The sequence below is a fragment of the Vitis vinifera genome, chromosome 5 (genome assembly GCF_030704535.1).
Source record: "Vitis vinifera cultivar Pinot Noir 40024 chromosome 5, ASM3070453v1".
Classification (NCBI taxonomy): Eukaryota; Viridiplantae; Streptophyta; class Magnoliopsida; order Vitales; family Vitaceae; genus Vitis; species Vitis vinifera.
The window spans coordinates 3817220-3840411 of record NC_081809.1 but is presented as its reverse complement, the minus strand read 5'-3'; the positions used below and the strand labels follow the sequence as shown (position 1 = coordinate 3840411).

The following is a 23192-nucleotide window of genomic DNA, read 5'->3' as shown; positions in this document are numbered from 1 at the left end:
AAACCTAACCCACCAGGTCCACCCTTAAACCTAACCAACGGGTCCACCCTCCCTCAACGAGTGCATTCAAAAGATAACAGTCTCACCACATCTCTCTCTCAAATATCTTCTCAATCCCAGAAATTTCTCTCCTCATATCATTTGCAATTGCTGTTCATCTGATGTTAATGGTTACCGGAACCCTTTAGACCTTTCTCCAAAAAATTTCTCGTGCTTACGAGCATGCGACAGACATTTTGGTGTCATAAGCTCAATCTTTGAAGAAAAGAATGGTTTTCTTGTTTCTGGGATTAAAGCTGGGTTCTGGGGTCTGAGAATTGGGAAGGAAAATGAGGGGTAGGTGGAATCGTGTGGTTCAAGACGAGTGGGTTGATGGGTTGGAGCAGAGCTGTTGGTCTCAGATGCCTGAGGAGCTGCTCAGAGAGGTGCTTATCAGAATTGAGGCGTCTGACACCACCTGGCCTTCCCGGAAAAATGTGGTCGCCTGCGCCGGAGTCTGCAAGAGCTGGCGCCGTATCACTCAGGAACTCGTCAAGACGCCGGAAGTCTCCGCCTCGTTGACCTTTCCGATTTCGGTCAAGCAGGTTTTTGTGTTTTATGATTCGTTTCTGGATGTTCATTCATTGTTGCTTCAATTTTTCTATGCCTTCTGGTTGTTCGAAGAACGAGTTGTGAACTTGAATATGAGTTTTGGCTTGTCTTTTTTGGATACGGGAATTGTGAATTATGGGTGAATTTTTTGAGCTGAACTCCGATTCATTTTTCTTTCAATATTGAGAATGTTTTAGGGAAAAATCCCAGAAAAAATCAGAAATCTCTTAGTTTGTTTCTGTACCAAACGGATTTAGCATATCCTTGATTGTTTCAAGGCACAAGCAATTGTGGAATTCGGAAAATTAGCTCGAAATTTTAAGCTAAAATTAGTAGTAGAGTGCAGGGGACAGCTTTGGCTTCAACAGCTTGCTAATTTTTCTGGAGTGTTGTTTGATTTCTTTGATAAATGTTTCTATGAGCCTTTAAGGCTTAGTTTCATAAGATTTTTTTTTTTACCTTCTCTCCCTCTTCCTTCCCCTCTCTCTCTCTCCCTCTCTCTGTTCGGAAAGCTTAGCTGTTCTTGAGATATGATGTGATATGTATAGGATTTATGGTAATGTTTACAAGTTAAGGGTGGGTTATGCAGAAGTTGTGGATTGATCAGAGCACTTTCAATTGTTTTGTTTGGATTTTTGTTTTCCAATTCTGGTTTTGGGTTCAGGAATTTAGTTATGGGGTGTGCAATTCTTAAACCTTCAGAATTGTCTGTACGCTATGTAACAGTTGTGGTTAATTTTGCAGCCTGGTCCAAGAGAATCTCTACTCAAGTGTTTTATAAAACGGAATCGGTCTGCTCAGACGTATTATCTTTACCTCAGTTTAACTAATGGTGAGCAGTGGCATTCTCAGTATAAGTATGGGTTTTTGTTTTTCCTATCGGATGCGTTCACCAAAATTTCATTGTTCACATTTGCATTGATCTGACCGTGTTTGGCGAGTTTGGATGCCTAATTGCTTTGATTAAATGCTAGAGTTCCTGCTTTCCAAAATTTTTGGAAAGCATTTGGGGGAGAGATGCCCTTCTTTCCTTTTTAAAGTTCTCTTTAACTGAGCTTTGAATATTGACACTTTTGCTTTTGTCCGGTCTCTGAAACAGCACTAACTGAAGATGGAAAGTTCCTCTTGGCTGCGCGTAAGTACAGACGTACCACCTGCACAGATTATATCATTTCTCTGTATGCTGATGACATGTCAAAGGGGAGCAGCACCTATATTGGAAAATTGAGGTGTGTTCTAACTTCTTAAAATATGACCAGTTTTTGTTCTATCATGGACTCCAAGTTCACCCTTTTTTTTCTCTCCTTTGACCAGATCAAATTTTCTAGGAACCAAGTTCACAGTCTATGATGGGCAGCCACCTCATTCTGGAGCCAAGATTATGCGAAATCGCTCCACTAGGCTGGTGGGTTTGAAACAAGTCTCACCCAGAGTCCCTGCTGGAAGCTATCCAGTAGCTCACATCTCATATGAAGTGAATGTGCTGGGTTCTAGGTGAGTATTTATGCCAAGTAATTTGGAGTTTGATGTCTGAAATAAGTTAATAAATACATATATGTGGAGATCCTTTTTCCAAAGGGATTTGTGAAACTTTCCTATTCCTATAGATGATTTTCCAAGAGATATCACTTGTTAAAAAATTCCATTAATAGCTTCACTTATTTACAGTAGCTATCCCACCTGACATCCCATGTGGGTGTGGTGTCAGCAGCTGTGCCAGAACTTTCAAAAACCAACTAGCTAATAATAATTTTTTTTCTTTGGATAACGACCAGGGGTCCAAGGAGAATGCAGTGTAGCATGGATTCCATCCCTGCCTCAGCTATTGAACCAGGGGGAGTGACCCCCACACAGACAGAGATTCGACTCAGCAACCCAGATGTCTTTCCATCCTTCTCATTTTTCCGCTCGAAATCACACAGTGTGGAAAATTCTTTATCAGAACCATTAGCCGATAAAAAGGATGGAGCGCTGGTGTTGAAGAACAAGGCTCCCAGGTGGCACGAGCAGCTCCAGTGCTGGTGTTTGAACTTCCATGGACGGGTGACAGTTGCTTCAGTGAAAAACTTTCAGCTGGTGGCTTCTCCAGAGGATGGACCTGCAGGCCAGCAACATGAGAAGATCATCCTCCAGTTCGGAAAAGTGGGGAAGGATCTATTTACCATGGATTACCGGTATCCAATCTCTGCTTTCCAGGCATTTGCAATCTGCCTCAGCAGCTTTGACACCAAAATTGCTTGTGAATGACACATGACATTAAAGGTATGAACCCGGACTTCACTAAAATGATATCAATCTACAGCGATCGATATGGTTCAGTTCAATTTCAGATGGGTGATTAGGCAAACGTACTATTACTAAGAGCTGAGAAATGAGAGAACCAACCTTAATCAAATTCCCTTTCAAAAGCTTACATGTCTGCTATCACCTGAATTTGGGCATTACTAAGTCTTTCAATTTTTTTGTGGAACAGCAGAAGGTATGGTGATTGTAGAGTGGAGTGGGCCAATGCAATGAATACTCAAATACTGTTTGGGTGATATGATTGAATTGCTGGGCCTGCTAATGCCCACATCAAATGAGAAGAAGCTGGTGGGTTGTTTCAAGGTTTTCATTTTCTATTTTGATCTTTACTTTTATTTTTTAGTGCTCCTAATGCGGGAAGGCTTCATGAAATTTGAAGTAGAAGTTGGGGACTTAAGAAAGATAGCCCATGCGCTGTATGTGGTGTTCCATCTTTGTACATAACAACCATATTTCATAAAGAACTACCTCTTTATTGTGTTGCTACTTTTGCAGACCCCGGAATGCAAGTTAAATTTTCCTTGGGGCCACATTTCATTCTATGATTTACATTGGAGGTTTAGTGTTTTGTGGAGGCTCGGGAAGCATTTCATTTATGCAAAATTTACAGACCCACGGTAGATGCTACCTTTTTCCCGCAGTTTTGGACCAAAGAAAAAGTGTTACCACAAATTCACATAAAAATAATCACAAAATAAGAAATTTTTAAAAATAATTTAAGTTTGTTTTTATAAAATTAGGTTTTTATTTTGTGATTTTTTTTCCTTTTTTAACTTATGCCTTTTTCTCAATCTTATCTATGTTTCTAACTTGACATTCAATGTAATTTTTTTTTTTAAGATTACAAAAATGGTAGTGTGGACCCTGCATTTCGGCTCATGCGTTTCCCACTCGATGGCGAGCTCGATTTTTATCTTTAAAAAAAAAAAAAATTTATTAATTAAGAAAAATGATTTGAAGTCACCACTTATTTTTGTTTTATTTTAAAAGGGTAAACAAAATAAGAAAGAAAACCCTAAGTGTGACTCCTTATTTTGGAAAAGGTGATCTACGAAAAATCGGATCGGGCTCGGGGGTCAGGTTACTTATCGGGAATGTACAGTCTGATGTGGCAATTAATGAGTAAATCAATGAATATCTTGAATGATCATGCACATATAAGAATCGGAACATGTATAGACAACGATTAGAGGGAAAGTAGGTACATACCTGGGCAACGAGCCACCATGCGCTATCAATAGAGAGGGTTAGTGCACAATTTAGGAATAATCTCATGCATGTTAGAGAGTAGGATAAATCAATCATGTATGATAATCAAATCAAATAATCAATCAATCAATCATAAAGTTGCCCATGTTGAGCCCCCACTAAAGCCCGTTTATTTTGCATGACTTAATGTTACAGACTCCATTATTCTGGAATTATGAAAAATTTATTTGTGTTTATTGAAATCAAGAGGAGCATAAGATCGTTTGAAAACCAGAGTAGAATTAAAACTATTTGAGAGAAAATTAGATTTTTGAAATTTATTTGAAAAATTGGAATCTCGAAGATTACTGGAAAATTGGAGTTTTAGAGTTTATTTGAAGATCAGACTTTCAGAGATTAAATGTGAGAACGAGAATTTTAGAAATTAAATTTGAACGAAATTGGAATTTTGAAAATGATTGGAGAGTTTGGGATTTTAAATGAGTGGATAAGTGAATGAGTGAATAAGTAAATGAATGGAATAATAACGATGGTGAAATAATAAAGATTAGGTAAATAATTGCGAAAGATGGAATTTTAGGGATGAGAGATTTAAATTTAGAGATTGAAAGCTTGAAAATTTATTTAGAGAAGATCTTAGGTATATGGATAACTGAATAAATAAATGGATGTGATAACATTAATAACGAGAATAATAATTAGACAGCGGTATATGAACAATGGAGCTTTTGAGATTTGGAAATTAGATTTGGAAGTTGGGTTTTGGAGAATTAAACTTTAACGATTAGAATAGATAAATAAATATGGAATGATAATGCTAATTAATGGAAATAACATTTTAAAAGAATAGAAAATGAGTAGTGGAAGTTTTTGAAATTGAAAATTAAATTAAGACGTTGGATTTTTGAAGGATTAAACTTTAAATAAATAGATAAATATGAGATTATAATTCTAATTGATGAAAATAAGATTTAAACGAATTTTAGAATTTTTAGGATTGAAAAATTAAATTAAGACATGAGATTTTTGAAGAATTAGACTTTAAATAAATAGATAAATATGAGATGATAATTTTAATTGATGAAAATAAGATTTAAACGAATTGTAGAATTTTTAGGATTGATAAATTAAATTAAGAGATGAGATTTTTGAAGGATTAGACTTTAATTAAATAGATAAATATGAGATAATAATTCTAATTGATGAAAATAAGATTTAAACGAATTGTAAAATTTTTAAGATTGAAAAATTAAATTAAGACATAGGATTTTTGAAGGATTAAACTTTAAATAACTAGATAAATATGTGATAATAATTCTAATTGATGAAAATAAGATTTAAACAAATTATTGAAAAGTTAAATTAAGACATGGGATTTTTGAAGGATTAGACTTTAAATAACTAGATAAATATGGGATAATAATTCTATTGATGAAAATAAGATTTGAACGAATTATTGAAAAATTAAATTAAGACATGAGATTTTTGAAGGATTAGACTTTAAATAAATAGATAAATATGGGATAATAATTCTATTAATGAAAATAAGATTTGAACAAATTATTGAAAAATTAAATTAAGACATGAGATTTTTGAAGGATTAGACTTTAAATAACTAGATAAATATGAGATAATAATTCTAATTGATGAAAATAAGATTTGAACGAATTATTGAAAAATTAAATTGAGACATGAGATTTTTTGAAGGATTAGACTTTAAATAACTAGATAAATATGTGATAATAATTCTAATGGATGAAAATAAGATTTAAACGAATTATTAAAAAATTAAATTAAGACATGAGATTTTTGAAGGATTAGACTTTAAATAACTAGATAAATATGAGATAATAATTATAATTGATGAAAATAAGATTTAAACGAATTGTAGAATTTTTAGGATGAAAAAAAATTAAATTAAGACATGAGATTTTTGAAGGATTAGACTTTAAATAAATAGATGAATATGAGATAATAATTCTAATTGATGAAAATAAGATTTAAAAGAATTATTGAAAAATTAAATTAAGATATGGGATTTTTGAAGGATTAGACTTTAAATAACTAGATAAATATGAGATAATAATTATAATTGATGAAAATAAGATTAGAATTTTTAGGATGGAAAAAATTAAATTAAGACATGAAATTTTGGAAGGATTAGACTTTAAATAAATAGATGAATATGAGATAATAATTCTAATTGATGAAAATAAGATTTAAACGAATTGTAGAATTTTTAGGGTTGAAAAAATAAATTAAGATATGGGATTTTTGAAGGATTAGACTTTAAATAACTAGATAAATATGGGATGATAATTCTAATTGATGAAAATAAGATTTAAACGAATTATTGAAAAATTAAATTAAGACATGAGATTTTTGAAAAATTACTTAAGGACCTAAGTTTTGAAAATAAAATGTAAAGTTTAGAATGTAGTAAATTTATCGATTAGAGGTATAGAGATTTTTTTAGAATTGAGGCAGCCAAATGAGCTAGCTCAACATGGACTTGGGCCACGAGGGTGGCTGGCATGGGGAGTCCATCAACATCCTTGGGCCTGGGCTCCTGCTCAAGCCCAATATCCTTGCCATGGGCAAGCCCAAGGCAACCATCTTCATCACAAACTTGGGCCTGGTGCTCCAACCCAAGCCCAAATCCAATGCCGTCATGAGCAAGCCCAAAACACCCATTCCCCTCACAAACTTATTCCCCCCCCCCCTCGCCTGGGCATCACCCTCGGACGGAGCTTCCTGTTGCCGGCGGGACGAAAAGCTGGGCGGCTGTCGAAGTGGGAGGTTACAGGGCTCGCCAGGTCCCTGGCACGAGCGCCGCCGATGTAGAAGGCGGGAATGACAGAGCGGTGGGGGTGGCGGGTCTCTCATCATGATGAGAGGGCGGCGTCAATGGCTGAATTCTCAGCACGGCCGGATGAGCCGTGGGCGGTGTAGGTGACTGGGGCGCCGACGGGCACGAGATCCGGGGTTGCGTCACGCCTGGCGCAGGGCCAACAGCACAGCGAACAGGTCCGATGAGGCCAAGCTGGGCTTGGATGAGGAGAATGGTGGGGGACTCCACGACCGGCAGCGGGCGACTTGATGGGCAGGGTGACGATCGCGGGGGTTGTCTAGGAGGACGCAGAGGAGCGGAGATGCAACCTTTGGCTTCAACGGCGGCGGAGAAGGCATGCAGGTGGCGCCAGGTGAACCTTCGGCCATTACAGAAGGAGAGGAGCTTGAGGGGTTACAGGGGTAGCCATGCATGGGGTTTGAAAGAGGATAGAGCCAACTAGATATCAGCTAACCAAGCAAGGGGAAGGAATGGGTGTGTTAAAGCACCCTCATGACTTCCTAGAGGTTAAAACCATCTTGTGGTCCCTCCATGCCTTCCCCCTTCGGCAGTTCATGCCGGGAAATCAAGTGCAATCTAAGCAAAACAACAAAAAAGAAAGAACAACGTAATGAAAATGGGATTTAAGAAAATGGCCAGACCTGAACTTTCAGGGTGAAGATGGTCTTAGCTCCCTCTTTCCTCGTCCGCCCCCTCCAGAGTGCGTTCCCCTCCAACTCCCCAGAACTCTCTCCCTCTCACTTTTTTCTCTCTGCAGCTATACCCACTCTCCTATTCCTCCCGTCAGCCAGCATGGCTTCCCCGCAGCCCTGCCCTCGGCCAGTTGCCTATGCCGTTTGTCCCGTGCATGGGAAGGTCCCCCCTCCCTTCTTCCACAAATGTCATGCAAAAGGAGAAGAAAATTCTCCCGCCCCCCCACCCCCCCCCACTTCAAAAAATGGGTCAGGTAGGTTTTTATCTTAAAGTTTAATCTTTTTTCTTCACTAGTTTGAACATTATTTCCCTAGTAAAAAAAGGATAAAAGCATAGAAAAATAAATTAGTTTCTTACTTTTTTTAATTAATTAATTTTCAAGAAAAAAATTCAAGATTGAAAGAAGTATATTTTTTAAATCTTTATTCAATTTAATATATATATATATATATATATATATAAATAATAGTATTTATTTTAGTTTTTCTAAGTTTTTATTTCAATTTGTAATTTAAAAAAATGAAAAGGTAAGGTTGTGTTTGGTTCTTGAAAAATTTGAGTGAAAATACAAAGGAAAAAAAATAGAGAGGAAAAGTAAAAAGTAAAGGAAAATAAAAAATAGAGTTAAAGATGATAAATTATTTTTATTTGTTACTTCAAACTCATTTTATTTATTTTAATTCATTAATATAAAGATTAAATACTTTTAAAATGCATAAGTTTCTAACTAATTTTAATTATATTTAATTTTCTTTGGAATATTTTATAGGATAACCAAACATGAGAAAATCATTTTTCTTTGTACTTTTGAGGAACCAAACATAACTTAAAGAAACGTTACCCGCAATTTCTGCTTGTTGCAAAAAAATTACATCCCTCAACCAATGTGGATGCCATGTCGACGAAGGCTGATTAGATTGGGATTTACTATGGAGCCTATCTATATCAATTCTTTTAAAAACAAGTGGAAAAAAAAAAGTGTTGATTGAACTAGTCTTTTGATCCAAAATGTTAATGAGACTCTTCGTTACTAGGTGTAAGGATATGCTATTTTATTTATTTATTTGTATGAATATTATTTGCTTTGAAGCCATACTGGTTAAGGGAATGATGTTCGCAAAACTTTTTAGGCTTGGAATAAATATTATGTACATGGGAGGAAGTGAGTTATTATAAATGATATCAATATCAATTCTCAACCTTAATATGAGATTCTTTACACCCAAAATAGTATAAAGATCCACTCTCTTTTGTGTAAACATCATTCGCTTTGAAACCAACTTGATTAGAGGAATAAGTTCCTTATATATATAAATTTTATTTAATCGAGTAAATGTATTTTAAAACGATGGAAGCCCTTTATACTTAAAGTGAATAACTTGTACATAGGAGGAAGTGGATTGTTACTATCAACACCGATCCTTAACCTCAAAATGAGATTTTATTCGTCTAACCTCAAAGGGTGTTTATTAGTAACTCCATAATCCTATAGGACACATGCAGTAAAGATGTTGTGTCTATAGGAGGATGATTTCGATATCTCACGTCAAATAAGGAAATAATTTCATGACATTTTATATAGGTTTTATTTCGATATTTCTCTTAATCACACATGCATTTAAGGGAATAAGTTTTTGAAATTATATGTATAGGTTTTATTTAACTAGGTAGACGTATTTTAAGAATATAAGATAGTTAATCGTCACAAATAATATCAGAGTAAATCCTCAACTTTAATACAAGATTTTGTTTGTCCAGACTCCCAAGAGTGTCTATTTGTGTGACCAATAATCTTATCTTATGGGACATAATAAAAAGACAAATCACTGCAACGAGGAGAGTTAGAAGGTGAAGTATGGAGGGTTTTTCTCTTAAAAGGAATGGACTTGCCCCTCGGGTTGGGGTCTACTTGCATAACCTTCGATAGCTTTGTTGTGTATGGATGGCGTAGCAAGGGCAAGGTCAACATTCTCGGGCAGAGAGCTTAATTGTCATTGTTTCTGCAAGTGGCGCCTAGGATACCTTGCCTTGCTTGTCATTGATTGCTCAGGCATGTCTCAGACGATGGTCAAAGGATAATTGGAAACGTTGGGAAGGGACGGTAACCAGGAGTCATCCTATCATGTTAGACTTGACGGACCCATTGTATTAGTCCACGAAGGAGGGCGGCACCCTGAGTTTAGGTGGCATCTAGCAGCGGCACCCTGCTAATCCGTCCAGACACTCCTGGCATGTGCCCGAATGGATGGAATCCATAATCTCGGCTTCATCATGGAACAAGTGTCTTCTCAAGCGGGCTTGTGTGGCGTGATACGCCAATCAGTGAGCCGCCACATCTAACCCGGGGTCTTCGTGGATAGGGTTGGTTCTCCACTGTTCCACAGACTTGGGTTTGCTAGCTATTGGCCGGCCTGAGGATGTTTACCCGATTGCACGATGGACTCAGGTCATCGTATGACTGGTCCCTCCAATGGATAAGTTTCAGGAAACCAGTAGAAGTTATTTAGCTATTGGCCGGCCTCAGGATGTTTACCCGATCGACTCAGGTCATCGTATGCCTGGTCCCTCCAATGGATAAGTTTCAGGAAACCAGTAGAAGTTATTTAGCTATTGGCCGGCCTGAGGATGTTTACCCGATTGCACGATGGACTCAGGTCATCGTATGACTGGTCCCTCCAATGGATAAGTTTCAGGAAACCAGTAGAAGTTATTTAGCTATTGGCCGGCCTCAGGATGTTTACCCGATTGCACGATCGACTCAGGTCATCGTATGCCTGGTCCCTCCAATGGATAAGTTTCAGGAAACCAGTAGAAGTTATTTAGCTATTGGCCGGCCTCAGGATGTTTACCCGATTGCACGATGGACTCAGGTCATCGTATGCCTGGTCCCTCCAATGGATAAGTTTCAGGAAAGCAGTAGAAGTTTTTTAGCTATGTGCCGGCCTGAGGATGTTTACCCGATTGCACGATGGACTCAGGCCATCGTATGCCTGGTCCCTCCAATGGATAAGTTTCAGGAAAGCAGTAGAAGTTATTTAGCTATGTGCCGGCCTGAGGATGAGGATGTTTACCCGATTGCACGATGGACTCAGGCCATCGTATGCCTGGTCCCTCCAATGGATAAGTTTCAGGAAAGCAGTAGAAGTTATTTAGCTATGTGCCGGCCTGAGGATGTTTACCCGATTGCACGATGGACTCAGGCCATCGTATGCCTGGTCCCTCCAATGGATAAGTTTTAGAAGTTATTTAGCTATTGGCCGGCCTGAGGATGTTTACCCGATTGCACGATGGACTCAGGTCATCGTATGCCTGGTCCCTCCAATGGATAAGTTTCAGGAAACCAGTAAATGTTATTTTCATCCATTTAGCAAAAATAATTTTGTGACTCAAGAATACCGAGAAATCCAATGCAGAATGCAATGGAGAAACGAGAGAAGAACTACGAGGTTAATTCTATTGGAGCTTACTTCACTGATGAAAGAGTTTGTTGGATTGTCAATTTCATAGTGTTGATGGCTTTCCTTGTCTGTCTTCACGGTAATTCCGCATAGCTACTTTCTAGAGTTGGGCATTCAAATAATTTCAAGGTTGGACGGTCATTTCAGGGTAGCAATTAAGCAATTAAGCAATAAAGATTGTGTTGGGGACTGAACATGCCAAGCAATACTTCTTCCTTATAATTCAGCTTTTGTTTGAAAATATAATCAGTACATGGTTCCATAGAATTTGTATGGCTATCATATCTAATACAACCTCTTCTAATAATGGGTCTATTTAATATGATGCCCTATTCACATGGATACAGTTTTACTACTACTTCTTACTAAGCCACTTGCATCTGGAGATTCTTGTCTGAACTTGATCCTACCGGCAATGATTCACCAACTTCTTCCTCTTCGTTAGGCATGTCATCCCAGAGCATCTCTGGTTGACTCAGGCTCCGAACCAACTCAGTAAATGAAGGAAAATGCTCAGGGGAGAAGAAATAGGCTCCCATTCTCTGATAAGTGAACAAGTCCACAACTCCATCCTCGCCCAGCAAATTCTTCTTTACCTGTTCGAAACCACCAGGTGCTCCTGAAACAGACGAGTTTTGCCCAGAAATCTGAACTCCTCTCTTTCTGCAAGCAGACTTGATTTGTGCGAGTAATAATTCAGGGCTAGAGAGGGACTCCTGCGGCTGGTGATCGTCTGACAGGTCCATTCCCGGTAAGATCATTTTGCATGAATTTTTTGCAAAAATTTCAGCAATCCTTTCATAGCCGTCCTTGTCAACTGTGTTGTAGAAGCCAGCTGTTAGCTCAGAAGGGTGCGAGCGGGTTTTGTACCATGAATGAACGACTGGGACCTTGCCAGAAATTGCAACGGGAGAGTTGCAGAAAACTGTAGAAGCAAGGGAAAGGAGGCTACTTCCATGAGATATTAGCTGGTTTGAGTACCAAGAAAGGAAGAAATCACCATATGGAGTCTCCCATGATCCGCCATGCTCCCTGAAGAAGTTGTTCGAGTTTGGCATCCCATCATACTGGGGGGCATCATGAGGACCACCGAGACCCCAATACGGATTTCCAGTTGCTTCAGCATGTTGCTTGAGAAGGCTGAGCATGTTTTTGTCATAACACTGAAATTCTCCAACCCCAGGGACTTTACCCCTTTTGCTTACCCTGTGATGAGAAGGATATCGAAGCTCACCATCTGGGCCTAGACCCATTGAGATGCCCTGCAAAATAGAAAATACCAGAATCCACTTTAAGTGTCATTACCCCAAATAAGATACCAGGAATATATGACAATAGAGTTGTGGGATCCAGATTCTTACTGTGATTGTTGAGCCCATGAAATGTGAGAACGAAGTCTTGAAACTCTCACAGAAGTCATGGTAAACTTGGATTGGTGTCTTTCCATCTAGAACAGGAAGATCATCAACAGCCAGAGATAAGCACTCCTTGTAATGCTGCCCCAACCGATCTGTATGGAATATATCAGGCTGCACTTCACCAATCTGTGATACCCACTGGGGAAGAGAGACTTTTGGTTGTTTGGATGCATGGAAACACAGTGAAACATGAAGCTTGAGACCCATTTTTTGAACCATCTCTGCAACTGCAAGGTAGCCAGACCAATCATATTTTCCCATGGCTTCCTTCTCAGCTATTCCCCACCAGACTGGGAGCTCAACACCATCCACCCCCATTAGCTTTAGAGCCTTCAATCCAGCTGAAACTGCTTTCACCTGATTTAGTGTATTGCAGTCGGATACTATATCCAGGGGCAGGCCAACATATAATCTTACACCATCAACCTGAAACAATAAAAGCAACAGAACAATATGATAATACCAGCATAATCAGATTTTAACAGGAGAAAGATGATTAGCTTGAATTATAGAAAAGCAAGAAACTTTAATAGTTTGAACCATCCAAAAAGCAAAATTGTTCTCTTTTACTTTCAATAAGAAAGTTGAGGCATCTTTCCGATATACAGGGTTCCATATAGAGATAAGGTTTCTAACAGTGCCCTTATCTAACAATTACTAAGGTGGGACTGGTTTAGACAGATCAGATAGATCATGTCAAAATAACACAAGTTGTGGACATTTTATGACAACAGAGATATAGGACAATTATAAATGATAACCTTGCAAGTCTCTCTCATGGTAAAGGGTTAAAATTTTATCCTAAGTTTGATTGCCGAGAAAATTGGGAAAATATAGTAGAAAATTTAAACAGGGTTCCATATAGAGATATGGTTTCTAACAGTGCCCTTATCTAACAATTACTAAGGTGGGACTGGTTTAGACAGATCAGATAGATCATGTCAAAATAACACAAGTTGTGGACATCTTATGACAACAGAGTATATAGGACAATTATAAATGATAACTTTGCAAGTCTCTCTCATGGTAAAGGGTTATCATCTTATCCTAAGTTTGATTGCCGAGAAAATTGGGAAAATATAGTAGAAAATTTAAACAGTTTCAACTCAGAGCTATATCTCCAAATAATAAGGACCTTTGTTTATACTTCCCATTTAAATTCAAAATACCAGAGGAGTCCTTTACTGTCATGCAAATAAACTAAAGAAGGGTACACATAGCGTCCACACCTAGGTTGGTTGCTGAGGAAAAAAGGGAAATTAAAGAACTGAAAATTCTTAAATTTCAAGCCAAATCAAGTCAAATACACGACCTTTTCCATTTCTGAAACAAAAACAATTCCAAATGTTATTTTTCATTTCCCTCGATCTTAATGACCACCAAACAGATGTAAAGGGATAATCAGCGGAGAAAAGCAAGCAATTTCTGGAAGAAAGTTGCAAAAGAAGATATAAATTTCAAAGCGAACCTCAAGACTTGATGTTCTGTTTGCAAATTTGAATACAAATAAAATTTTCATTCTCGAAGAGAAAAAAAACCTCGAGTGATCGAGCCCAAACAAATAACAGACCACATAAAAATCATTTTTTTTTTCTTTTTTCTTCCGTTTCCCAGCAACCAAACAAAAGTTCCTAAAAACAGAAAAACAAAAACGAACTTACTGGCTTGGATCTTCTAGCAGAAGTAGACACATCGCCGGAAACTTTCTCAGATCGGAGAACTTCCGAATGGACAGCGTTCAAACTAAGTCGAACACCATCCGTTCTCCATCTCTGGGAATGATCAAAACAGATCCTAGTCGTCCGAGAGAAACCCTGAGCCGCCGGATTATAAAATCCTAGCTTCCTGTAAGCCAAACGTGCTCTCCCGATCTGAGCCTGAGAAGTCCCAATCACCAAAGCCTCCATACCTCAAAACCTAACTTTTCAAACCCCAAAATCTCACTTCTCGATCAAATAAACGAGAAGATGAAAACCAAAACAGAAATTCCCAAGGAATGAAATTTTGCAGGAATGCTAGTCGTGGAAGAAAATGAGGGAAAAACGTAGGAGAGAAAATCGGAATGTGAAGACAGGAGAGTCGGAGCCCCGTAAGTTATATACAGAAGGATCGACACAAGAGGGGCATTTTGGGAAAAAAAAAGTCCTTTAAGATCCGCCGCGTGTCCTGTTCGAAAGTATAAAATTCTTCTATCAAAAGTATTTTTTTTTTCTTTTTTTATTAATTTTAAACAAAATTATAGAACTAGGTTTCGTTTTCTGTTACCTTATTTTTAAAACTAGTTAAAATATATAGTATTTATTAAATATTCACTAATAAATAAATAATTATCTCAATTTATTAATAGTCAAAATTGTGGAATTCTTTTCAGTTTTTAAATATTAAATAAATTATTAAAATTGAATTAATAAATTATTCAAAAACATTTTTAAAAATTTTTAATTTAAAATTATAATAATATTAGTCAAATTTGGTAGGAAAAACATTTTCCTAGACAAGTGGGTCAGGTATTCATAAGAATGGGCCGACCACAGGGTCTCTCTGTGGGTGCGAAGAGACGTGGTGTATTTGATGAGGTGGAAAGTGAGATTCCAAACCGAGTCTTAGCCACCATTTATTTCACAAGTTGTAAATGATGATGTTCTGGATTGGCTTCACACGTGGCGCTTAGTCATCCTGCCTGTAGAAGCCTGCTGACTCACGTCCAGGTGGATCTTGATTGGCGGTGCGTGTTCAAAATGGATAGAGGCCCATGTGTATGGGGATCTAAACAAAAACTTCACCATCCAACGCATCACTGGTGCCTTTTAATGATTTGATTCTATCAAAAAATGCCCCTCTTTTTTGTGCGTATTGTGAAATTAAAATTTACTAGAAATTAGGATATGGATCGAGCTTTATATATATATATATATATATATATATATATATATATATAAAATAAAAGGTGTTTCATCACCCAATTTCAAAATTCACTTTGTAATTGTAAATCTTGTTCGAGTGTGCCGAAATCATCCTAGGGATTTATTTTTTCAATTGGGCTTAGATTTTTTGAAATGAGAATTATACTATCATTCTAAAAATATGGTTAACAGTTATTTTAAAAAATATTTTTTTTAAAAGATGGGTATTTAATAAAATTTTAAAAATTATTTATAATATTTTTTAAAAAAACACATAAAATGTGTTCAACTTGTAATAATTTTCGAAAATGGTTTAATTTTGTTTTAATATTTTAATGATAAAAAGTTTCAAATGTTATATAGATCAGAAACAATATCGGGATTCATGATCAAACGGGTTAGAGTTTTTTCTAAAACTATGATTAACTTCTTTTTAACCTTAAAACAATTTAATAAATAAGGATATTTTTATAAGTATATAGAAATTATTCTTTATGTATTAGGGATTACTTTTTCATTTTACACTTGTGATGAAAAGGCAATCTTTCTGTTCTTAAAAATTTTGTTTTATTTTTAATAAGGTATGGTTGTGTGATTCCCCAAACAAAGGAAATGCCAAAGTAGGAAAGAAAAGCCAGAGAAACTATAGACCCAAGCATTGAGGCAGCAGTGGGCTTCTTTAATGTTTTGTTTCCTTGTTTTTGGACATGGGTTCCCTGAAGAAGCACAGCGCAGACGTGCCTAATTCTATACCTGTTCAATGGTTGAGTTGTTTGGAATAGGCAATTGACACGTATAGGAATATGGTATTGTGATTTAAGATTTTGTTCAGTGCCTGCCGGATTGCTTTGGCATAAGGCAAAAGAGAGGGTGGGCAACCGTCCAGTTCCATACTTGGCGGTGAATGGATATGGATAATACCCATTTTCAATTATTTGTGGCTCCACCATGACCACATGTGGCCGTCACCTCTCAATCATTCTGTATTGCTGAGGCTTGTGGAAAAAGGTGCCACTTCATCCACCTAGCCAGGCCAAACCACCCCCATATATTTTAACATATTTGTGTCACCTCATAACTATACATATACGTGTCTTTTCTCATGCCCCTCAGGCCTCTTGTCAAATTTTAATTATCAAGATGAGAAATCCAAGGCCATCCATTGGCCACCTGAATTAGACCGAAAATCATTTTTTAAATGTGGCTGCAAGAAGGACTCTTTCCATACCCATCATCCAATAGTCTACCGTGCCTCCCTCCCTTTCCCTCCTTCTCCTTCCCTCCCTCTCTCTTTTAATTTTTGAATGATACAAGATGTTATCTTCAAAGACCACTTTCAACTCTCATACAAGGCAAGAAATAGTGGCCTATTTTTAGATACTTGCTTCACAAGTTTAGAGAATTGAAGTGAAGACAAATGATGTAGTCTATAGACTATGGATAATGTTTTAGCAATGCGCTGTGGCTCATGTGATGTTCCTTTGCCTTTAAGTTTCCTCATTGATATTTAATATTATTTTCTATAAAATTAAAAAGACGTGTGCCTTCGCTCGATTGTTACAATAAAATAACCTTTGATAAAATACTATATATCTTTAAAATTAAAGGATAATCATGTAAAGGTCTATAATTTGAAAAATATGAATCAATTAAGAATCTAAAAATGAGAAAATCATGGAGAGTAAGAAAAAGTAACCCATAGCATTAAAATAATAATTTTAGGCATTTTTTCAATACTATCTTCTGGCCATAAAGGTGGGCTGTCACCAATTTGAAAAATATGAACCGATTGAGAATCTAAAAACAAGAAAATCATGGAGAGTAAGGAAAAATAACCCATAAATCATGCATTAAAATAATAATTTTAGGCATTCTTTCAAGATTACCTTTCGACCATAAAGGTGGGCTGTCACCAAACAAAGCAAAACTTTAAGTGATTTCGGTTATTGCGACCGCATCCCATTCCTTCTCATCTATTTTAAGTGTTTTCGATCATGGTGACTGCGTCTCATCCTTTCCTTTAGATTTAGGTGACTTTAGTCTTTGCACACTTTGTCCTCGCAACTTCATATTTCATCCTGTTTTCGTATAATAGATGTATGGTTTTTCCCTTTGTACTTATTCCTATACTTTTTGGTGGTTTGACTGCTACTCAACTTCGATATTGATTTTCGAGTTACTTTGGAGACTTTTCAGGGATAGTTTGGATCACAGTGTAACTTTAGAGGCATCATAGGAGTTTTATTTTCTTGCTTGATACGTTCTTGCCCTCTTTTTAGGGTTTTAGAGCCCCTTTGTTTTTGTTTTTGTTTGAGGGCATCGTGTTACACTAAGACACTTTTGAGGTCTCTCTTGTTCTTAAGTAGAGTTCACTTCATTCCACTCATTGTTCACACTTTCATTCCACTTCATCATTCATATTCCTTACACTCGAGAACTCTACCAAAGATGGATATATTTGTAGACCCCAAAATTTGTCTTAAACTCTTTTATTTTTATTTTTATTTTTATTTTTTGTTTATATATATATACATATTATTTATCTTAAGACTTTTGGTCAATGATTATTAGGTTTATTTCTTTTAACTTTTAAATCCAATTTTTGTTAGAGATTTAATCTGAGTCTTTCTTATTCTTTTTTCATCAAATCCCCATCATTCATTTCAAAACAAAACTTTAACCTTCTCATTTATATCCGATTTTTCTCATACCCGCCTCTCAGTCTTCTCTTTCATTTTTCTTCTATTTTCTTTTTTTCTTTACATTTTCTTTTCCCTTCCTTCCCATTTTCATACCCACGACACTACCCCTCTCACTGCTAGCGACACCACAACCAGCGGCACCACTATCGGCGGCGCCACTGCCAATCGACAATCTCTTCCAACCACACTTCTCTCTCTCTCTCTATTTTCCCTACATCTTTTCGCTTTCATTCTCTCAGATTTTCTAATATGAAAAATTGTATCCATGGTTGACGCAAAAGAGCGTTCATCCATTTCTGCTTCCAGCCGAGTGACTCATGGTCGTCATGCCGCTCAACTCTATTGTCATCCTTTCTACCATCGTTGTTTGGTTTCAAGGTGGGATTAATGGTAAAAAGAAAATTTTCATCTTGGTTTACATAGTAACTGTTTTGGGGTTGAATTCAGGTTCAGACCTACTTTCAATATTATTTGGGTTCTGGTTTTGTTGGTATTTAGATTGCATTTTTAAGTTGGGCTTGTTTTCTTAATTGGACTTGATTTTTTTATTTGAGATGTTGGGCTTGCATAGTTATTGATTTAGGTTTCTAACTTATGTGATTTGGGCTTGATTAAAATATTTTCAATGGGCTGTGACATTTCTTGTATTTCTTTATGTTTTAGCATTGTGTTGAGAGCAGAAGAGCAAAATGAGAGCAATTGGGGTGGTTGAAGCAGGATATGGGCATGGGCAAAAAGTTGGCAGAACCGAATTTGGGATAAAAGGATCACTGGCAGCTTGAGAAGAGAGGGGGGAGATGACTCTAAATTCTCTCGATTTCTTGGTATTTTTTTTAGTGTCTGTGTAGTGAGGTTGAGAGATTTTGGTTTGTATTTTTTGAGCTTTGTTTGGGAAGTTATGGAGAGCCAATGCTAATGAGATTGCATTGCACTATAAAGTTGTATGTTTATCCATATCCTCCTATTTATTTATTTATTTTTGTATATATTGGTTTTATTCTATATGTTATTTTTGTATATATAGTTTTTTTTTTTTTTGGTTTATCAATGATGCAAATATCGATTTTTTTTAATATTTATATTCGTCAATTTGTGCACATATCCCTGTAAATATCTTACTTTTCTTCTTATTTATTTTTGTGTGTTTATTTGGTAAGCATGGATTTTATTATTAGTGTGCACATTGTATTCATTCATTTATTTAATTTTATATTTTATATTGTTATAAAAATAATTTTTTATTATTATATTTGAGATTATTATTACTTTTTTAATATTTTATTATAAAGCTGAAGATTTGGTTAAAATATGATATCATTTTTCTAATAATAAATTTTTTAAGTCATTTTCCTAATAAAATAAATAAATGAATACTTTTTTATTTATAAAATCCAAGCAATTCTTATCAAATAAACTTTTTTATTTTTTTTTTGTCTTTGCAATTTTGAAATCCTATTCCTTAAAAAGTGGCCTTTTTTACTTTCAACAAATATCTTCTTTTATTATTTTTTTTTTTCTTTTAACGAAATTGAAATCTTGTATTTTAGGAAATTTAAATCACTCTTTTTATATACAAACTTCAATTATTCTTTTAATAATAAAATTCAAACCTTTTTTTTTTAATACAATGATACAAAGAATTGAAATCATTCCTTTCAAAAACTTTTTTTTATTTTTTCACAAAATTAAGAATTTTTTTTTTTTTTTTTTTATTTAAATGATCAAGATATCTTTTGTAAGTAAACATAATTGGAATAGAATTCTTTTGTAAATAAAATTGTGAAAATGTTTTTTTTTAAATAAAAAATAAATAAAATTCCCTCTTTAGTAAAGTTAAGGAAAATTCTTCTTTGTAGATAAGGTTATGTTTTTTAAAAAATAAAAAAAAATAATAATAAATAATAATAATAATAACTAAGTCAAAATTTATTTTATGTCAAAATTGTAAAGATTTTTTTTTCCAAAAAATAAAATAAAATAAAATAAAGGTTTAAAACACCTTTTGGTGAATAAAACATGAAAAATTGGTTTTCTTTAAATAAATTCGGATAAACTCTTATTTATTTATTTATAAAATCCAAATCTGAAAGAGAATCAAAGTTTTATTTATTCATTCATTTATTTTTATTTATTTATTATTATTATTGTTTTTTAGTTCTAATAAAATTGAAAATTTTTTCTTTTAAATCAAATAAAGATAAAATCTCTTCTTCAATTAATCTTTTTTTTTATTTAATAAAACCATAATAATTTTTTTTATAAATAAAATAGGGATTAATACATTTTTCTAAATAATTTTGTAAAAATTCTCTTTTCTATTAAATAATTTTTTATTATTAATAAAGTTGGATTGAATTTTAATATTTTTGTAAATAAAGCTACAAAAGTCTTTTTTTAATTAAAAATTATTTTGCAAATAAAGTTATATATATATATTTTAATAATTTGTATAAGTTACTTTTCTTAAATGAAAATAAATCAAAATACTTTTTTAAATAAAATTGTAAAAATTCATTCATTTATGGTAAAAAGCAAGTAAAAATAATTTTTGTTACCAAATTGAAATTTTGTAATAAATTATTTTGATAATTGTAAATAATTTTTTTTTAATTAAATACAAATGAAATTGAATCAAATCATTAATTGAAAATAAATTGAAACTTCTTTTTTGTAAATAAATAAATTGAAATCACTAATTCAAAATTGTTTTTAATAAAATCATTTGAAATTTCTTGAAAACTAATTCTTTCAAATATCTTTTTTTCTAATTAGTTCAATAAATCAATTTGCATAATTCTATTATTATTTGTTTTGTACATTCTTGTAATTTTATTTTATCATCATCTTTGTCTATATTGTTTCATTCCTTAAATCTTGGTGTCCATGATTAATTAATTAATTGTCACAATTTTTTTAATTCGTTTAATAGAAACCATATGTATATGGCTTAGAGGGGTGCTACGGCTCACAATCGTACATTCCCAATAGATAACTTGACCTCCAAATCCAAATTTGGTTTTTACATACATGTTTTTTTCCAAATAAGGAGTCACACAAAGTTTTCTTTCTTATTTTGTTTTCTCTTTAAAAAAATAAAACGAAAATAAATGGCGACTCCAAGTCTTTTTCAAAAAATCAAATTTTTATCAAATAAATAATAAGAGAGTCACCATTCAAGTAGGGATGCATGTGAAAAACGCGGGTCCACAATTTGCATTAAATTTTTTAATATAAAATTCACAATTCTCATCATATTATATGATATTTAAAAAGAATAAAAAAGAAAAACTAATTTTTTTTAATTAAAAATGTAACACACACACATTTTTGTTTAATTAAAATTTTAAACCATTAAAATTGTTTTTATTTTTTTAATAAATAATGTTTTTATAAAGTACATTATGTGCATTTTTTTGGCATATTATTTCATGATCAATGTCAAAATCATAACAATGATAATAAAAAACTAAATAAGTTAATATATAATGTTATCTATAATAGTACTTTTAGTCACTTACATGGTTACTTTTAGTTTTTGGTGAAAATAATATCCACGTTATCTACGATTATACTTTTAGTTACTAACATTATTACTTTTAGATAAAAATAATATTATTATTAACATGTTTGAAATAGAGATTAAAGTAGTATTGAGTGATGTGACAATTATATAAGCGAGGTCTAATTAAGTATGATTGTCAAATTGCCTTGTATAGGTGGCAACCCACTTTCAACGGATTGAAGGGTATTCTTAGAAAGTTATTATTTTAGTGCATGATTTGAGGATTATTTTCCCCAAAATATATTCTCCATGAAACCCAATTTTTTAGGCTCTCAATTCATCCATATTTTTCAAACAGTAAACTTTTACATGATTCATAAAATGATATATAAAATTAGAGGACATTAATAGAAAGAGAGAAACCCAAGAAAACTGGTTCAACTCTCAATACACACATCTCTAGCAAATAAGGTGAAATATGGGTTAGAAGTTGAGGGCCCCTGTCACCATCCAGGTGGGCCAGGAGGTCCTGGTGGGCCACCAGGTGGGCCAGGAGGTCCTGGTGGGCCACCAGGTGGGCCAGGAGGTCCTGGTGGGAAACCAGGTGGTCCAGGAGAACCTGGTGGGTCTGGTGGACCGAAAAAAGGTCCCAGAGGCGGACCAGGCGGAAGAGGAGGCCCAGGTGCTAGCGGAGGAGGTGCAGAAGGGGGTGGGGGAGGAGGCCCAGGTGGCCCAGGTGGCCCAGCCGGCTGGGGAGGACCACCGAAGCAGTCTTGCAGTAGGCAGCAACAGCACAAGAAGTAGAAGCTGCAAAAGCATAATACAAAGAGTAAGTTATGAAGAAAATTTTCCGTAGTCTTCGCACAAATTAACGCAATGATGCAGAGTTTTCTCACTAGATAGTGTTCAAATTGAGATGATTGTGAAATCTGTCAAAGAAACAATTTAGAAAATATAAAATATGTTGTAATAAACAAGCTTTGCCTAAAGAAGTGAATAATCAGCCATGCACTTGCTAGGTTACTGGTAAAAATCATCAATCTCACCTTTATCAACCCCCAGTTGAAGAAACCTACGGGTATGGGAGAGAGTGACTCCATTATGTACAGTCGGGGTTTTGATACTAACGATATAAACAGAGTAGAAGATGAAAGGAATGATACTAACCAAGAAGATACAGTGGAGCACAAGCCATTAACAAAACCACCGAGAAAGCCCCCTGGAAATAATGGACCAGGTGGACCGGGTGGCCCTGGTGGCCCGGGTGGTGGTCTCATTTAGCCTTCCCAAAATGCAAATTGATCAGCCCTTTCAGATGGTGGTGGTTGCGAAGGAGAAAGAGAGGTGTGTGGTGGAAGCTGAGATGAGGTAGATTTTTTGTGTTAACTGTGTAAGTGTGTGTGGGTTGAAGGTGTAGGGAGATTGGACTGTGGACATTCGCAATATATAGAGGGGAATGGTGATATGTCCATGTGTAGTCTTTTTGATGTTTGACCAGCTGACAGGTTTTATACAACACTCTAGGTTTTGGCTTTGGGGATCTGCCTTTCAAAAGGCAACC

At 35.1% G+C, this 23192-nt stretch overlaps 3 protein-coding genes across 6 annotated transcripts; 1 reads left to right on the top strand and 2 right to left on the bottom strand.

Annotated features, from left to right (window-relative positions):
* On the top strand, positions 1 to 3425 carry LOC100258055 (tubby-like F-box protein 3). 2 transcript variants are annotated; one of them, XM_002276870.5, is made up of 6 exons: positions 1 to 584; positions 1336 to 1423; positions 1691 to 1820; positions 1906 to 2085; positions 2367 to 2853; positions 3065 to 3425. In XM_002276870.5, the coding sequence occupies exons 1-5, from the start codon at positions 330 to 332 to the stop codon at positions 2836 to 2838; spliced, it is 1125 nt and encodes a 374-aa protein (XP_002276906.1). In that variant the 5' UTR covers positions 1 to 329; the 3' UTR covers positions 2839 to 2853; positions 3065 to 3425. The 2 variants fall into 2 exon arrangements, with proteins under 2 accessions (XP_002276906.1, XP_010649787.1); XM_010651485.3 differs by having other exon boundaries at positions 42 to 584; positions 3068 to 3425.
* A 7877-nt stretch (positions 3426 to 11302) lies between these two features.
* On the bottom strand, positions 11303 to 14644 carry LOC100263193 (inactive beta-amylase 9). Its single transcript, XM_002276741.4, has 3 exons — positions 14186 to 14644; positions 12468 to 12950; positions 11303 to 12368 (listed from the first exon to the last, which is right to left on the bottom strand). Exons 1-3 carry the CDS (start codon positions 14429 to 14431, stop codon positions 11472 to 11474), a joined length of 1626 nt encoding a protein of 541 aa, XP_002276777.1. The 5' UTR covers positions 14432 to 14644; the 3' UTR covers positions 11303 to 11471.
* A 7333-nt stretch (positions 14645 to 21977) lies between these two features.
* On the bottom strand, positions 21978 to 23192 carry LOC100245973 (uncharacterized). 3 transcript variants are annotated; one of them, XM_010651483.3, is made up of 4 exons: positions 22799 to 23192; positions 22678 to 22703; positions 22528 to 22560; positions 21978 to 22438 (listed from the first exon to the last, which is right to left on the bottom strand). In XM_010651483.3, exons 1-4 carry the CDS (start codon positions 22824 to 22826, stop codon positions 22115 to 22117), a joined length of 411 nt encoding a protein of 136 aa, XP_010649785.2. In that variant the 5' UTR covers positions 22827 to 23192; the 3' UTR covers positions 21978 to 22114. The 3 variants fall into 3 exon arrangements, with proteins under 3 accessions (XP_010649785.2, XP_059592789.1, XP_010649784.1); XM_059736806.1 differs by lacking the exons at positions 22528 to 22560; positions 22678 to 22703 and having other exon boundaries at positions 21978 to 22163; positions 22206 to 22438; positions 22799 to 23127; XM_010651482.3 differs by lacking the exons at positions 22528 to 22560; positions 22678 to 22703 and having other exon boundaries at positions 22799 to 23124.

What these genes read in the sequence shown, in the direction of transcription:
- LOC100258055 (XM_002276870.5), top strand. Translation starts at nt 330, where the DNA reads ATGAGGGGTAGGTGGAATCGTGTGGTTCAAGACGAGTGGGTTGATGGG. An exon ending in TTCCGATTTCGGTCAAGCAG is followed by an intron (nt 585 to 1,335) that starts GTTTTTGTGTTT and finishes TTAATTTTGCAG; the next exon opens with CCTGGTCCAAGAGAATCTCT. An exon ending in TTACCTCAGTTTAACTAATG is followed by an intron (nt 1,424 to 1,690) that starts GTGAGCAGTGGC and finishes TCTCTGAAACAG; the next exon opens with CACTAACTGAAGATGGAAAG.
- LOC100263193 (XM_002276741.4), bottom strand. Translation starts at nt 14,431, where the DNA reads ATGGAGGCTTTGGTGATTGGGACTTCTCAGGCTCAGATCGGGAGAGCA. An exon ending in CTGCTAGAAGATCCAAGCCA is followed by an intron (nt 12,951 to 14,185) that starts GTAAGTTCGTTT and finishes TTATTGTTTCAG; the next exon opens with GTTGATGGTGTAAGATTATA. An exon ending in TCATGGGCTCAACAATCACA is followed by an intron (nt 12,369 to 12,467) that starts GTAAGAATCTGG and finishes TCTATTTTGCAG; the next exon opens with GGCATCTCAATGGGTCTAGG.
- LOC100245973 (XM_010651482.3), bottom strand. Translation starts at nt 22,908, where the DNA reads ATGAGACCACCACCCGGGCCACCAGGGCCACCCGGTCCACCTGGTCCA. An exon ending in TGCTCCACTGTATCTTCTTG is followed by an intron (nt 22,439 to 22,798) that starts GTTAGTATCATT and finishes ATGCTTTTGCAG; the next exon opens with CTTCTACTTCTTGTGCTGTT.